This window comes from Achroia grisella, unplaced genomic scaffold, assembly GCF_030625045.1.
Source record: "Achroia grisella isolate CSIRO2021 unplaced genomic scaffold, CSIRO_AGI_Agris_v1 utg109, whole genome shotgun sequence".
NCBI lineage: Eukaryota > Metazoa > Arthropoda > Insecta > Lepidoptera > Pyralidae > Achroia > Achroia grisella.
Genome location: NW_026712573.1, coordinates 4,221,091 through 4,238,949, shown reverse-complemented (window position 1 = coordinate 4,238,949; position 17,859 = coordinate 4,221,091). Strand labels below are relative to the sequence as shown.

The 17,859-nt window shown below is 32.2% G+C and overlaps 2 protein-coding genes across 2 annotated transcripts in view; both read right to left on the bottom strand.

The window, feature by feature from the left end:
* Positions 1–4,579, bottom strand: part of LOC131847681 (serine/threonine-protein phosphatase alpha-2 isoform) — a 55,162-nt gene extending 50,583 nt beyond the window's left edge. The window contains exons 1-2 of the mRNA XM_059197312.1: positions 4,350–4,579; positions 4,064–4,195 (exon numbers count right to left, since the gene is read on the bottom strand). Coding sequence (XP_059053295.1) covers positions 4,064–4,195; positions 4,350–4,410 — 193 coding nt within the window. The 5' untranslated portion in view covers positions 4,411–4,579. The remainder of the gene's footprint in view (positions 1–4,063; positions 4,196–4,349) is intronic.
* Positions 4,580–5,432: 853 nt separating this feature from the next.
* LOC131847639 (uncharacterized) lies at positions 5,433–15,314 on the bottom strand. Its single transcript, XM_059197259.1, has 12 exons — positions 15,163–15,314; positions 13,526–13,651; positions 12,768–12,962; positions 12,127–12,266; positions 11,568–11,742; positions 10,627–10,806; positions 10,019–10,169; positions 8,960–9,131; positions 8,149–8,290; positions 7,285–7,418; positions 6,928–7,062; positions 5,433–5,508 (listed from the first exon to the last, which is right to left on the bottom strand). Exons 1-12 carry the CDS (start codon positions 15,226–15,228, stop codon positions 5,472–5,474), a joined length of 1,653 nt encoding a protein of 550 aa, XP_059053242.1. The 5' UTR covers positions 15,229–15,314; the 3' UTR covers positions 5,433–5,471.
* Positions 15,315–17,859: the final 2,545 nt, after the last annotated feature.

Here is a 17,859-nt window from a genome sequence, read left to right as displayed (position 1 = left end):
TATATTACAATCACAAAGAGCGACACGCAAGTTTCTTACTCATTTTTGTAAGACAGTTTTCCAAATGAGTGTTAGATTAAAAGAAGAATAAACGTAACCATTCAAAAGTGCAGTTTATTTGAATAAAAGATATATTGTAATCAATTAATTAGGTAGAAATTGGTCTCCCTAAAATTTGATGAGTCTGAGCGCAGTGATGCCGCTCACCCGTTATACTCGTGAAGCAGCACCCGCTGTTTGAAGGAACTGGTCTGTTCTGATGTGTAAATGGCAAACGAGCATGGCAATACTTGTTCACGGGATTTTAATTTAATGTTAGACATAGACACCTTCATAAGGACACAATGTAAATAAACTGGCTTTAAATAAAAAAACAGTATATCAGTTGACTTGTTTGCTAGTTCTCAATGAAATCTGTACACTGGACGGTATGGAAACTGTATTAAAATAAAAAATAAAATTATAAGCGGCTAAAATGTCCTACATGAATAAATGATTTTTGATTTGATATTCTTAATTAGTGACATTCATATTAATTTGGATGTCAAATATTTATAAATTTTGTTAGAATATTTTAGTTCAAGTTTCTCTACAAAAATGTATCTAGAATGAAATACTTTCTCTTTAGAATACAGAACGGCTTTTTAAAACAGACCTGGCCGACACTATCCTGAGACCTAGTATACAGTAAATGTGTTTTGGTAAATGGATTGTCAGTAACTAGTAGTCCACCCCGGCTTTGCCCAGGTGCCCTTAACTTCGTGAATTTTATATATGTATAATTAAAAAAAAATTAACAGTAATAAATGCTATTATTATTATTATATTATTAATTTTTTTGCATTCCCTGATTTATTTTCTACTCTATAATTTAAAAATACACTGAATTACGTTGGCTTTGGATGTATACTAGCATCACATATCATAGGGAGAAAGTGGATTGTTAGTAATCTGAATAAGTAAACCCATTGCTAGCAATATACCATGTCAGGTTGACCTCAATACCATACCATACCATGAAATTCCCCCTGGAAACCATTGTGTTAAATTGCTGGTGAATTTGCCACAATGGGCTGACTAATCTGACCTTATCCTGTAATCCTCCACTGTTCCCAGATAGTGTTAATACAGGCTGGTGAACCATTTCATAATCGCAGATCAAAAAAGTACTTCATAGCTTAGGTAATATATTAAATAATAATATAATTGTTAGGTACAATTTTTTTTTTATCAACTTAAAACCTTAGTATGTACCTATTTAGTCTGTTATCTGCCAACACATATTCTTATCACTCATTATCATTTCAGTTTATGAACAAAAATGACAGTAGAATTATTAAGTATTAGATCATTTGTTAAACATAATCATGAGCTTGTTAAATATCTGTTACTTGCGATTTTTTCTTGCTTTTTTGAGATATAGCTTAGCCAATATTCCTGATACAATGATGATGTCAAATTTCATAAGTTTAGCCATTTTGGTGTAAAAATGTTATTTTTGTGTCCATTTTGCAATTAGTCAAAGACATATGTGATATTTCATTCTAAGAAAGTTATTAAAAAGTAACAAGCAAAAGCTAAGGTCAACCTATATGTGGAACCTGCTAACATCATTTTGGTTAATTCCTGTTAATTGGTCACAATGGTCTAACTGATCTATGTTCTAGTTCATTCTCTCAACCTCCATTGCTGCCCTGCCAGCATATACCCTCATCACATAAGGGTTATATCAACATTAAAAAAAAAGAAAACAGGCTTTTATCTCAAAGCAATAATTTACACACTACAATTAGTCAGTTTAATTAAAAGGTAGGTATTAATCAAGATAAATTAGTCTAGGACTCATTAAGGGTAGTGAAGCCACCCTCTCCCCTACACCGTCATAGCCTTTACTCATAAATTAACGGACATAAACAAAATATAATTTATCTAAAACACATTAAATTCAATCTCAGCGTATGTGAAGAGACATTGTGATCTAGCAGTTTAGCATACCACCTTAATTCTAATGGTAGTGGGTTCAATTACTCGCACAGAAAAAACATTTGTATTACTGAATATAACTATTTTGTGTTGGTCTGGGTGTTTTCTATGTATATTATAGTATGCATTTACAAAGAAACATATATTTAAGTATAACTATCAGTTGTCTAGTACCCATAAGACAAGCCTTGCTTACCTGGGTACTAGATGGCTCTGTGTTATTATTATTTTTTATACTAAAAACTCGGCTTAGCATAGATGCATTACAAATCGTTTTACTTCTGGGGTTGTTCTATACTATAACATACACATATTATTATATATATAAATCTTTATCTTTAGATAGAGTGATTACTCTATCTATTGCTGAAAACTGCATTAAAATCTGTTCCATAATTTAAGATATAAGCAAATAGACAGGGATGGGTACTATGCGTCAAATAAACATGTCAAAATATTAATTTTGTCACTTTTGGTAATTGCATATTAATTTTTTTTAAATTAAATTGTAACTTCACTACTATTAGTAGTGAAGTTCAAATCCATCCAAATCAATTGTGTAATTTGACATACAATTCATTTGAATGCACTCAATACAATGACTCACTCACTATGACACATAGATTTGACAGATACCAATACTTACAACAAATGTTCTTAAAACAGACAAATAATAGAATGTAATAGAATGTAATTTTGATGAGGCAGGACTTAGTTCCTTTGCCTTTTAAAAAAATTAACAATAAATTAGGTTCTTTTTCTTATCATTTCTCTATACACCCAAAGGTAATCTGTAAGAATTTGCTAAGCGACAATACTGCCTTTTGTATCAGTTCACATTTTAATTACTGTCAATGAAGAGTATAAATAAAATAAATAAGTTATATAAAAGATAAAAGGTACATTATCTTAAGCATTTCACAATATTAATACCAGCTTTTTGTTGATCTTTTATATTTTATGGCGACAACAAATAAATAGGATAACTAAAAAACAGATGATATCTTGTTGATCTTATGACAAATTACAATGATAATATCTGTAGTAATTACAGTAATATCTTATTATTAATATTATAAATTTGAAAGTTCGTTAGTATGGATGAATGTTTGTTGCTCTTTCATGCAAAAACTACTGTACAGATTCTGATGAAATTTTACACTAATATAGCTTATAAATCAGAAAAACACATAGGCTATAAATTTCATGCAGGTGAAATCACATGCACAGATAGTATGCTATATATTGACTTGTTGGTTTAGCAGTTTAGCACACCATGTTACTTCAGATGGTAGCATGTTTTATTCCTTGCATGAACATATTCATAAGTAGATTGTTTGTATTGTCTTGGTATTTTCTATATATATACATAAATGTATTTAAGAATTCTATGTGTCATCCAGTACCCATAATACAAGCTCTGCTTAGCTTGGAACTAGACCGTGTTATGTGAATTATAAAGATTTACCTTCACATTTTACTATGACTAACATTATGAAGAGAAATGGGTGGAATAGAATATGTTCTAAGGAAGCTAAAATATGCAATCACTATACATTTTAAGGAATTATTGTACTGTTTGGAAGGTATAACATTCTAGTGTAAAATAGGCTACATATATTGTAAATATACACAAAATTCATAGAATTGAGTACTTGAGCAAAGTTGGGTTGGAGGTGACTGGTAAATAATAAAGACAATAAGATTCTGAATATTTTAAATATTATTATTGGAAACAGGTGTATATATGGCAAAAAGAATAATCAAAATTGGTAAAGATATTATAAGACAATATATACTAAAATAAAAACACTTTTTACAATTAGGTTGATATTGTATTTTTGTTAAGAGGGTATGTAAGGATAGCTGTATGAGTGATTTTAAACTGTATATAAAGTACCCCCAAGCTTTTTAATTTAAAATAACGACTAAAACACAAGATAAAAGTGAAGTAGACAATTTGAAAGTAGGTAAGTATAACGCTGATTTTGCATTTGTTAAACACGTCAGAAATAAGTTGTTTATGGAATTTAATAGTAGTAAATAGTAATAGTTTATGAAATATATGTTATTTACTTACCGCAAATTTTTAACGGGGCTTCCAATTCAAGTAATATCGGTTGCGATAAGAATATTTCCCGCGATTTTAAGCATAGCCCTTTGATCTCTATTTCTGTCAACTGTACATTCATACCAGGCTTCTCGCCTCGTACTGGAAACAACCAAAATAAACATTTACACTGACACAAGTAAATCACTTTTTTCACAAAATAAATTCACATAAAAACACAAGTATTAAGTTGTAATCCTCAGGTAGGCGCAAATTAACAATATTTTCGTTTACTTCCTACAATAATAACATTTACCTTTTAATAATTTTTTTATAACATTATCGATGTTTAACTCATCTGTGTCTCTGTCTGCCATCGGATATGATGTTTTTCCGCGGAATATGACTGAATATAATTATTAAAAGGGAAAAGATTATGAAGATTTTTGCCGATTTAAGAAAGGTACGACCTATTTCAATTCTCGGCTAAAATGAAATTTAATGGCGGAGGAAAAGAGACATCACTCACACACACACGCAAGTATTCAAAACACACAGCTAGTGTTGCCGTATTCAATCTGTAACTCTCTAAACAAGGAGCGAAAACAAATAAGATACCTCTGTAAATATAAGTAGTTTGTAATGGAATTGATTTTGACTGACTACTGATATAATATATTATTTATACAAAATTTATACACTTTTATTTAAAAGATATATTTATAATTTAGACAAATTGAATTAATACTTAAATAAACGAAATAAAAGAAAGATATCATATGTAATGATATCTTCAGATAACTAAGTAATACGTTTTTTTTTATTTAAGTAAATATTACGGTAATTATAATCTCATAAATTTTAACGATAGTCGAATCAAATTTCCTTTGAAAATGGTTTCAATAAATAAACGGAAACACAGCCTCGTAATGTTACTAGTGGAAAAATTATTAAAATCTTGGTATTTATAGTTCTTTCAATGCTATGATCGAATTCTTTATACCCAATGTGTATAGACTTGAGATTATTATTGTATTATATATGTTAAAAAAATTAATTTTAATTTTTGACTAACACAACATGTAGACGGCGCTCTCATACTATGATCCTAAGGGATTTACAATAGTAATAATGGATGACGAAATGTAATTCTGCAATTTTAGATAAAGGTGGAGAATAATCCAGAAATTACATGTTTTTGAATTTCTTTTAGTAATAAAGATTGTATTGTATTCTACTTATCAAAATAGTATTAAAAGATTTATGTTAATTTCCAACACGTAAGTGATTGATCGATCATAGTAATTATATAATCGACACTCATTTTATAATTTATATACAGTGATTAAACAGGAATAATAAATACAGAAATATTTATATATTTTACTTGAAATTACATTTTCCAAAGCAGAACAATATGATTTCTAATTACAATGCATTAATCTTTCTTCGGCCCTCTGTAAGGATGACGTTTACTGAAAAAAAATGTAAATCTAATTAAATAATACTGTCAAGTATGAATGTTTCACCTAATTATCTAAATTCTCTAAATTCTAAATTCTTTAAGATTTCGATTCAATAGAATTTAGAAAATTAGATAATAGTTTTTCTAAAAATAAAGATTTTATTTTGTATTTTAATTCTCCTTACGTAATTTATATTTTTTTTGTGTTGATATAACAATGTGAATACTGTTAAAATAGCTGCTGTAGTCGTTATTAACAACAAAAACTTAATAAAAACAACAATCCAATTACAAAAACGCGAAGAACGAAAACGAATTTAAAAATTGATGCAACTAACTGAAGGCGACTGAATCAACAGAAGACAAGATCTGAGAGAACTATCAGCTAAGAAGACAATTTCCAGTCATTCAATAAGTAATGTATTTTTTTGTTATGGCAAGTTTATTTTAGTATTTATATGTTGTAACAGAGGGCATCACATTCCATACGTCAATTATTATGCTATGCGACTTTAAGCTTTACGCATTACGCAATTATGGTCAGGTTTTACTAATATAATATTACAAACGTGAAAGTTTCTGAGTATCTTACTACTCTTTCACGCAAAAACTACTAAACAGATTTTTAATCTATACAGTAATTTAGCTTATACGTCAGAATAACACATCATAGTATAAAATGAAGTCGCTTCCGCTGTCTGTTGGCTTAGATCTTTTAAACTACGCAACGGATATGCAGTTTATAGCAATAGATGACTGATTCAAGATATTTTTTTTATGGATGGTAATGGAATAAGGATTTATTATGAGGTGAGGTGACAAATAGAAATTTATCAAGAGGGGAGTGTGGAGGTCAACCTGACATGGTACAAGGAATGGGTCATACATCAAACATTTATATTTATTTATTTATTTATTTGAAACCAACACAACACAATACATAAAAACAGAAAGTACAAACCAATAGTATAGCTAATAATAGGTTTCACAATATCAGTAAAAAAATATAACAAAGTGACGGACTTCATACAAAAGATAACAGCAATACATTCCGGAAAATGACCTAGGCGCGTAATATGGGAGTTCATAATTCGCAGCACACGTCAGACTATAAAATTGTTATGTATCCCTGATCCATTATGATTATAATTATGATTATAATTATAATTATAATACATGTACATCCGTGCGGATCAGTTATAAAAATGCGACAAAATAAACAAAATAAACAAATTAGAATACAGAAGCGTACCCACCCTGGATCTTCAGTCTGAGGGCAACACTAGGGGTTCGCCCTCGGCTCCGGCCATCATAATTTCAATCCCCGTTTAAATGGGACATGTTAACGATCAGAATGAGAGTAATAAGCTGAGTGTACCCCTTTATAAAATCGTCTGTACTTCAGAATAAACTATTAACAGAGACTTACGCTGGGATAGTAAGCGTGTATATTCCAAACTTTGTGTTCACGTCCTCCATGTGGAATATTCCTTCAATATATTCCTTGTCCGCGGGCACGGCAGGCGTTTCAAAAACAAGATTCATTATGTAGTCCTCAACGCAACTGTAAAAGCATTTCTATTTAGGTAGATATAAAAATTTTTACGGTTACATACTTAAATAAGGTAAAGTTATTTATATGTCTAGAGATAAATAATATAATTTATCTTAAATACTAAAATGTTTCACAAGGATAATAATCTGAGGTAATTTTCCGTCCGCGCAATTTTTGTAAAAAGGGGTACAAAGTTTTTGTTGCACGTATTAATATATTATAGAGACTTACTAAGCACATGGCTGGTAAGGGACCAGCTTCTCAATTTTATTCGGTCGCAAAGCCTCCACGTAGGGGTCGGCGACCAACTTGGCTGGCTGCGGGGCACCTGGACCTTTACGAGCCTTGGGTGTAGGAGCCGGAGGCTTGATTTTATAAAAAAAAAGTAAAGTAAAAATTGAGGTGAGGTGAGGTGAGTTTATAGTCACCATTTATTTTTTTAAATATAGATTAGAGTAGGATCCGGAAGTATAATTATAAAAAAAATGTATGTGAGTATGGTCACATTTTTTGTATATTAACTACTATTAATACATGGCCTGACTAAGCCAAGGATAAAGAAGTATGAAGATATGAGCGAAAAGGTCCTTGCCCAACAATCTAACACAAAATATACCAAAAAACTGCATTTTTTTTCTACAATAAGCAAAGAATTTTATTTGTGATGTTTTTTATACTTGAGATGCAATTCAGTACAAAAATATAGAGTGCTATGCATCGACAGGGAATTCATCCCCACACGAACCTAAGTGGTTCCGGACAGTGCGGTTCCAGAGGAACTTCCTCCCGCGTACACTTGATTGTGGAATGAACTACCTGCCGAGGTTTTCTCACGAGACTACAGCATGGGGTTTTTCAAGAAGGGTATATTAAGGGTCGGTCACCCCTGGTGTTTCAGGCGTCTATAGGTTACGGTAACCATTTACCATCAGTTGGGCCGTTTGTTTGCCACCATAGTATAAAAAAATGCTATTATATCTTTATTTCTAATAACTATATTATTATCTTTTGTTAAGTTCAAATTCATAATTCATCTATTTCCTGGAAGAATTCCGTTTCTTTATAAGTAAAATAAAATGTTTCACATGTACTCACTTTTACAGCGCCATAGACAATTTCAATGAGACTCTTAACCTCGGTCTCTAGTATCCTAAGGAACTTTGGGACGTTCCATTTCGTAACTTCTTTGTGGTTACCCAAAAGTGACAGCAATGGTGTGACGTCACATTTCGCTAGTCTAGAAAATAGTTCAAATCAACTATTGATGTACGTTTATAGAAGCATATACATTTAAGATAGTATAAATATTATGTACATGAGTAAAATTGTATATGTACATATTGTAAGGATGTTAATATATATACATACATATGTATAATTGTGATAGTTGTCACCACCGTCGGCGCCCATATACATAAACATTTGTACAAGACCGGGTTATAACACGTAAAATTATCATATAAATGATAATAATGTTTTTGTAGAAAATATCTAACATAAAATTCATAGCGCTGACAATGTTATCTGATTGAACAGAGATTAAGTGCGTAGAGGTTTCTATGTTGATTGTCGCATGCCCAATCCTTGTTATTAATTAAATATAAGTAAATCAATATTTATTTAAACGAGCAACACACACGTTTCTTGCTTATTCTTCTTGTGATGAATCTGCATTCCGAATAAGCGGTAGAATAAACAAACTTGACTATTCAAAAGTGCTTATATTAAGTTTATTTGAATAAAGATTACTTCTATTTCTATTTCTATAATTTTTGGTAAATAAAAGTATTTACCCCTTTCAATGTTTCGACTGGGTTGCACTAGCTGTGGTCAATGCTTGTTAAGACCCGGTTAACAATATAAATGATGTATATTAATCATGAAAGTTTAAAAAATTGGTGGTTACCTGACAAGATCATCGATTCCTCTAAGCACTTTTACAATGGTAGCATCTGCTGTGCTGTTCAGTTCTTGCATATGCTGTATCCTGGCACGCCTGGCCTCCAGTTCCACCTTCATGCTCACTATTCTCTTGTCCTGCTTCTCTTCACGCGCTTCGTTTATGTCTCGTTGGTCCACTGAGTATTAAAAAGGTTTTTATAATAAACAAGCCTTTTTATTAAAGGAAAGTGACCAAACATGAGATAGTAGTCGTAATATGGAATACGTCCATTTCTCTCAACATCACACATTTAATTAAACATTGATTTTCTACCTCTTTCTACTCCCATTTATGCATACAAATTGTAGCATGTCTTTTTCGTCGTTGTGACAGTATTTTGTTTTATCGTTACCACATATCTAAGTTTCTAAGTTATGTAAAAAATAAATATTTCACATAGAGAGACAGCTACCTAGTATATAGTGCTATTCATATATCCGCTTATACCTAGTATAAGCGGATATATGAATAGCACTACAGAAATCACATTGCAATTATTATAATATGCCTGAACACTTTACACAGCGCCATCTAGTTCCAAGTTAAGCAGAATTTGTATTATGGGTACTAGACTACTGATGTAAATTAAACGATACTTTATTTTTTGTAAATCTATACATAATTTAAATAGAAAATACTCAGACCGATACAAACAAACATACTTACTCATGAAAGCAAATGTTTGTACCGTGCGGGGAATCGAACCCGCGACCATCGGTTGTCTAAACCGCTAGACAACCAAGGCTGTAGTGTGATACCCGAGATATGCGTTGTCTTTCCAAAGTACTACGATGTCATACCTCTGATCCTGTAATTTCACTACTTAATCTGCACTTTACAACCAAAATACAGATTACAAAGTAAGCAGCTTGGCGGCTAAGGTAGCCATCCAGACAACTTTTTACGGTCAACCTTTGGAGACTTGTGTTGCGTCGATAACCACAGAAATGTGGTAATATACGTGTTTTACAAATTTGTTTTATAAAAGAACGTATTTACTGCAATAAACTTAATTATATTTACGTATTCTTTGACGCAATTGCTCAAGCTCTCGTCTCATTATAATAGACTCCTGCAGCACCTCACATAGCAGCACGAACGTCGAGAAGTTCTCTATCTCCGACATTCTAAAATGGTTGACTATCGTCGCAACTCTCTCCGTGCCAGCGTACTCCTGTGCATAATCAGAGAAGAGGTTTCAAGAAAGCTTATTTCTTAATACATACTACGTAAAATATTCAAGCGATTTCGAAACTTCGATAAAAGGCGTTCGTTCGGTTCGCAATTTGACTGCATTTTTTTGCGTGTTACCTCTTTTCTCCATGAACCTATTTTGACTATTCTTTATTTGAATGCTTCTCAATTTCTTGATCAGTTTTTCTTAATTAGTTCTTCTTATCGGAATAAAGTCGGTTTTTATTCCACGCTAACAGTTCCGCAGTATACTACTATAATTGTCTATACTTTTACATTTATTCATATGGCTGACAGTCGCTGTAAACAGGAATGGGAAAGTAATGTCCAATTCCGCCAATCAATATATTTAAATATTTCGGAACGCTTTGCCCCCTACAATAGTAGATAAGCCACTATAAAAAAAAGCGAAAAGAATATTGGAAGGTTTCACTTACAAATATATCCTCAAGCAATGCATCATGTCTGGCGATTTCTTGTTCGCAGCGCTGGATCTCATCTTGCCGCTTAATCTCTTCCTTCTCATCCGCTTCACACATTCTCCGGGAGCCTTTGACTCGCAAGAACTCTTCTAATTTAGCAAGATGGTTTAGCTCTCCTTCGTATGATTGCATTTCCTGCATATCAAATGTTACATCTTCTATTTTGACATCATGTCTCTTATGGGTAGACTGAGATGTCCTTGAGCCATTAGCCTTCCTCTACGCACTACTGTACTGTATTCTATACTGTACTGTACTATATTCATCATCATAACATGCTTAATGCAACCCTATGGTAGAAAGGGATTGTTAGTAATGGGAACTAGTAACCCCATTGCTAGCAATGTACCATGTTAAGTCGACCTCCACGCGGTTTCTCCTGGAAACCCTCGTTATAAATTCCTAGTGAATTTGTCACGATGGGCTAACTGACCTGACCTCATATGCATCTTATCATCCTCCACTGGTGTCCTGGCAGCGTAAACCGTTAGCACAGGCGGGAGCACCATTTCATTATCATCCACAAAATAAACCCTGTGGTAGTTTTTAAATACATACTTTGATGTTAGATTACCTCCACCTTCTGTTGGTGAATCTATGTTCTATCTGCACCCTGACCCCAAATACACATTCTGTTAAGGCTTTATTACTTTTATATATACGTTTACGTTATATATACATATGTTGGGGTTACATATACTTTTACTAGTACATAGAGTTGAAATATCTTACACATTGCTATTGCATCGTTTGGAGAACTAAGAAGTATGATATACCTACCTGTCATATTTTCTACCCTAATTCTTCTTTATTTCTATAAGCTTTCTTATAGAAATAAAGTAAAATGAGTTTAAATTATGATGGAATAGTAAATATCAAATATCAAAATGTCTTACAGATATATCTCTATTTAATTGGAAAAGTCCCTTCCATTTCAAGGCTTCAAGTTTCCTGCAGCACTCATCCCTATCCCCGAAAGCCACGGCTGCAATCTCAAATATATCCATCAGGTACTCCTTGCCTTTGACTAGCTTACCGATGGTGCGATTCCATTGTATGTTAAAGTCGTTTCTGTACCAAATATGGAGAAGCCATTAAAATATACAGAACTGTAGTAAGGTCCACCCCCTACGAACCAACACGGATCTAATTAAACATTGCGACTTTTTGCAAGACATAGTTTTATCTTATCAACTACATGTTTTGTTATCAGCAAAAATGTTACGTTAAAATGAGTGCTCTAATCTTAGAAACAACATTACGCATCAGAGCTACAAAAAGATATGTAATCAGTAGGGTATAATATTATAAAACTACCAAAATTGGGGAGCTTAGATCTTATTTTGAAAGGTATATAACGTCAAATTATACAAATACCGTAATAATGCAATCGAAATATACCTGATAAACATAATTATAATAAGAGTAATATATAATAACTACCTACAGAGCTACCTTTCAACAAGAAGACGGTGTATCTCCTCTCGAACCTGTTTATTGTCCGAGTTGACGACACAGAATCGCTTTGTTGCTAGATCCAAACGGTTTTCCATACGGCGGAGGCATTTGTTTGCATTTTCTATCATTGTCAGTTCCTATGCCAATACAAATGAATTAAGATTTTATCTATCTACTAACTGTACCCGCGACTTTGTTCGCAGGGGTAACTTGAACCGTTTACGCAGCGCACGCAACGGAAGGCCTCAAATATTAATAATTTTCCCCGTTTTGTCACATTTTTCACTGATGCATCGCTTCTATTGGTCGTAGCGTAATGTTATATAACTTTTTTAGACGTTTACTACTAATAAATTTGTTGGCATAACGATTTAAGATAAGCTTTTTGTAATGTCTTCTACTGTAAGCAATCCCCTGTTTTTAGATGGAAGTAATAAGGGAAGCATTTGTCAGAGAATTTCTGCCTAAATTTCACAGGTACTTGACCTGTGAAGCTTATCTGATTCTTTTATGCATTATAATCTATATAGGTACATGAACAACACTAAGGAAATCACGTTTCTAAAGGGTTTTTATAAGTATTTCAGGAAAGGGTCATGGTATAATTCTATCTAATACTAGAAATAAATGATACGTACATCAGCCTCAGTGGGTACTTTCTTCAGTAACTCGACCACTTGCTTCTGTGCGAGATAGTTCAGGCAGTCCAGTTCAGCCTGTTGTGCTTTCTCGTCCCTCAATTCTGACTCTAGCTGCTCATACTCTACGATCGACTTTCGCATACCATTCTTCACTTGGCTATCTCTCAGGGCGTGCTGGCCTTTTCTTGCGAGCTAATGATAAATAATATTAATAATAAGATCACTGGGCAGAGGGAAGTGGATTGTTAGTAATGTGGACTAATGATCCTATTGCAAGCAATGTACTCGTACCATGTAAGGTCAACCTCCAGGTTCCACCTGTAAACCATCGTGATACATTCCTGGTGATTTTGCCACGATGGGCTGACTGACCTAACGTCATGGGCGTAGCCACGGCGGGACAGGATGGGGCTTACTTACTTATTCTAAAAGGGGGGAAAGAGGTTGTTATAACGGTTACCCCTGGAAACCATCTTGATAAATTCCTAGTGAATTTGTAACGATCTATATCTTATCATCCTCCACTGGTGCCCCGCCAGCGTAAACCGTTAGCGCAGGTGGGTGAACCATTCCATTATCATCCATTAAAAAAAACTTATCCTAAAACATGAGCCCATAGCTGGCTATGTCCATGACTTCATGCTCATCTTGTATCCATTGGGGACCCGCCAGCGTCATCCGTTATTCTAGTTTAAAAAATGATAAATTGTGTATACAGTTTTGGTTTTAAAATAAATATTGTAAAGTTTTCTAACGTTGATGCAGAGTAGTGTCTCCTTGAGTTCGTGCGCCAGGATACCCAATTGCTTTTCTTGTGGAGCCAACTGTGGAACTCCGCCCGCTCTTTTTTCCACGCTGCACATTGGCGCCAACTTTTGAAACTGGAATAAGCCACATGTACCATCGGTTAACAACACGTCTACTTAATCTAGATAGACAAAACCTCAAAATAATGATAGGGATACAAAATTGATGCTACAGACAGCCCCCTTTGTCGGGGCTGCTTTGAAGCTGAAGAAACGGCGGCTCACGTAATCCTGGAGTGCACGGCAGTGGCCGAACAACGAAAACAAATCCTCGGAACGGTGAGGTCGCTCCGTGAAGCCTGCGAAGACACCAGGAGTCTTCTGCGCTTTTGGGAGGAGCTTGGCTGGCTACGTTAGTAGTCTGGCTCTACACGCACAACGGCCCGAATGTGAGGCTAATTGCGGAGAATGGAGTCCAACATACATACATACATACATACATACATACATACAAGCCACATGTACCTAATTATATTTAACTAGCTACCCGCCCGGCTTCAGTGTGTACATGTACATATAAACCTTCCTCTTGAATCACTATCCACCGCTAAAAATGCGTAGTTTAAATGATCTAACAATGATCAAACAGACAGCGGAGCGACCTCATTTTATTATTAAGATTGTACATGAATTGTATTTTTTAAATTATAAAATTAGTTAGAAGATCAACTTGTATTGCTTTTTTACTAAATTTTTATAGGAAAACTTAGACTTGGTAGTCTAACAATTTAGCATCCCCTTACACGCACACATTTGTATTCATGAGTATGATTATTTGTATTGGTTAGGGTGTTTATATTTTTATATTCAATAATTATTGCTATCAGTTCTTTAGCGTCCATAACACAATCTCAACTAGTTGGTGTTGTCTGAATTGTTTTAGGTTGACAGCCTCGGTGGTCTAGTGGTTTAGCACAACGCATGGTCGTGGGTTTGATTCCTCGCACGGTACAAACATTTGTATTCATGAGTATGATTGTTTGTATCGGACTGGGTGTTTTCTATGTATACAATAATATGTATTTATTTAAATAAAAATGTATCCATGTATTTATATCAGTTGTCTAGTACCCATAACACAAGCTCGGCTTAGCTTGGGACTAGATGGCGCTGTGTGAATTGTCCTGAGATATTATTTTTATTATATGTATGAAATAATTTTTAAAACAAAGTAAGACAGTAATAGGCTTTCACAAAAAGTACCAGAATAGTACTGAAATTCGACATTACTACCTATAAAGGCAAATAAGGTTGCTCTATCCTGAACCAGCATCGAATAGGTACTATCAAAGTTCGAACTATCGACATGAACTACCTTCTGAGGTTTTCTTTATCTATAAAAAAAGTATCATTAAATTCTGTAATTGTGTATTATTAAATTATATAATGTATGTTCATATATCAATACATATGGTAGAGGAATGTGGGTTATTAAATAACTGTTGCTGACGTATTGGCCAAATACTTTTAATAATAAAAAATACGATGTAAATAGAAAGTATAAAAATTTTATGTACAAAACATTATAGTCTAATAAAAAACTTTCGACAGACAACACCAGTAATTTCTTCAAAATTGGATCTTACCGTTCTTTGTACATTGCTGAGTTCAGCCTCAGGGTCAACTGTCTTTTGTTCCACCTGCGTAGGCATTTTGGTAAAACCACACCTTACCACGGACTAAAATATCGATAAAAACCAAAATAATATACTAAACGAAAAATCAACTCCTACCAAACACTGACAGATGTACACTATACATACTTTTTTATTAAGATTTTTTTCTTTTAATTCTGAAAGAGGAATTCACATTTTTCCAACTTCATTTAAGTTTAATTTTTTGCCGAGTTGCCATCTATAAAAAAGATGTTTAGATTTAGTTGATACTGATTTAGCACACCGTTTAACTTCCGATGGCTGCAGGTTCAATTCCTTCCCGTTGCAAATGCTTGTATTCGATAGTATGATTATTTGTATCAGTCTGGGTGTTTTCTATGTAGATTATTTAGCAAAAAGAAGTTTTTCTCCTGTTTCTCTCTCAATTTCAAAAGGTTTCAAATAAAAATTTTATATTAAAATTCTGATTTTATTAATTAATTCCACAAACAAATTATAATAAAGTAAGTTACTAGTCATGTAGATCTTATTTTACATTATAATAATTAAGTACTTATGAGAAGTGTTAATATTAAGTACACATGCACTTAACAATGATCCAAATAATAAGATTATGTTTGTTATTAATTAAAATTGTTTTAAGTGCATAATTTGAATCTATTGTATAGCAAGATATCTATTTTACATGCAAATAGGAGTACACAATAAATGCAAAACTAATATACAGACAAATTTTTAACTGATGTTATTTAATAAAAAAAATATCTAATATATTTTTAGACACCTATTATAATGTTAGTAAATTATTATATAATAATATAACTTCACCTCAAGCCTACATAAATTAATTTCCTCTAGAACTCGCTAAACAACAGATTCAATACAAAAGACAGAAATAAATGTAATGACTAAGAAAGTATACTCGCCATAAATGTTTTGTGCTTAGAAAAATAAAGAATTCACCACAATATATTACTACGATACAATTTTATTTGCGATAGAAACGTGCAATAATTCAATTTTTTATATTTACATAATTTATTTATTAATAATATTTATATAAATTAAAATAATATAGTGATAGACATAATCGGATAACTAAATCGTCAATTCTGTTGCAGTAGGATCAGCTCTTTATTACACAGTTATTAACAATTCTCAATTTGCAACAGATTATAAGTTAATAATAAATGATCTTTGACAATTAACACAGCGCCATCTACTACAGCGTTAAATAGAGCTTGTGTTATTGGTACTAGACAACTGGTACAAATACTTAGATATTTTTTTTGTAAATACATACATAATACATAGAAAACACCCAGACCGATACAAACAATCATACTCATAAATACAAATGTTTGTAACGAGCGAGGAATCAAACCCGCAACCATAGCAAAGCGGTTCTAAACCACTAGAGCAGCGAGGCAGCGGATTATAACTCAATAAATATGTGATTTTCTATGAACAATCGATATAACAGTTGTAGTTATAAGCGCGGTTGTATCTACAGTTCGCAATTGTAACTGTAAAATGATCTACATATAATGGCGACATTGTAAATATTTAAATCTGTTTGCAATAAGAATTGTTCACGACTGCATTAAATAATTACGTATCTAATACATAAAAGTTATTTAGTTTTAGTTTTAGTAAAGTAAAATGAATGTAGCACAGATGGTTAGCCGACTTTGTTCTCTAATATTAAATACGATCCATTTTACTTCATACAAACTAAAACGATACGACTTGTAGCAACAGAAGATCTTGCAGATAGCTACAGATACTTGTTTTTATTACAGATAATGTAGATAAAGTAATTTGAATGTTTGTCTATGAATGCATGCAATTGTTATTATTATCTAAAAATAATAATACTACATATTCAAAATATAATAAAAGCATATTATTAGGGTTTTACTAATAAAGGCACGACTATTCTTACATATTTCTTATATATTCAAATTCAATCTGTGTTCAGAACCTTGTTATTAAATTATGATATAGGTCATAGTATGCAGAATTTAATACCATGCTCTTTTTTATAGGTTAAGTTCAATAATGTACCATGCTGACTTTTATCATAGTTCAATATAGTTTGTATGGTTATCAAAGCCATTTATGTAATTGAGATACTTGAAAAAATAGTAGTTTAATTTTTTAAATACCATAGACAAAGTTTAATTTTTTTTCCGGTTCTATTGTTATTCTGAAAGTTCTCTATGTAATTACATGTTTTGAAAATAGAAAATATATTAAAAAATCTATACATATAAGTGACAATGTATTGAAATTAAACTTTATTAACAAATTTGTAAACTATAAAGTACTCGCTCATACTTTTAAATATATTTTTTAAAATGTCATATATTTATCTTTTATATAGTAATTTGCTTCTTATTTAAGGTTTCGTAGGAAGATATCTTATTAGTTATTATTATTATTAGGTTTGTACATTAACATTACGAGAAAATGTATCCATTTTTTTTATCAAGAAGGAATGTTTTGTTGTTTATTTCGACTATTAAAGTTATGTAAGACTATAACATTTAACATAAATCATATATATTAGGAAGATATATATATATATAAATATTCTTATTTTATACAAATACTATAAATTATTATGACATTTTTCAATATCATGTTTTAATAACCTCAAAACAC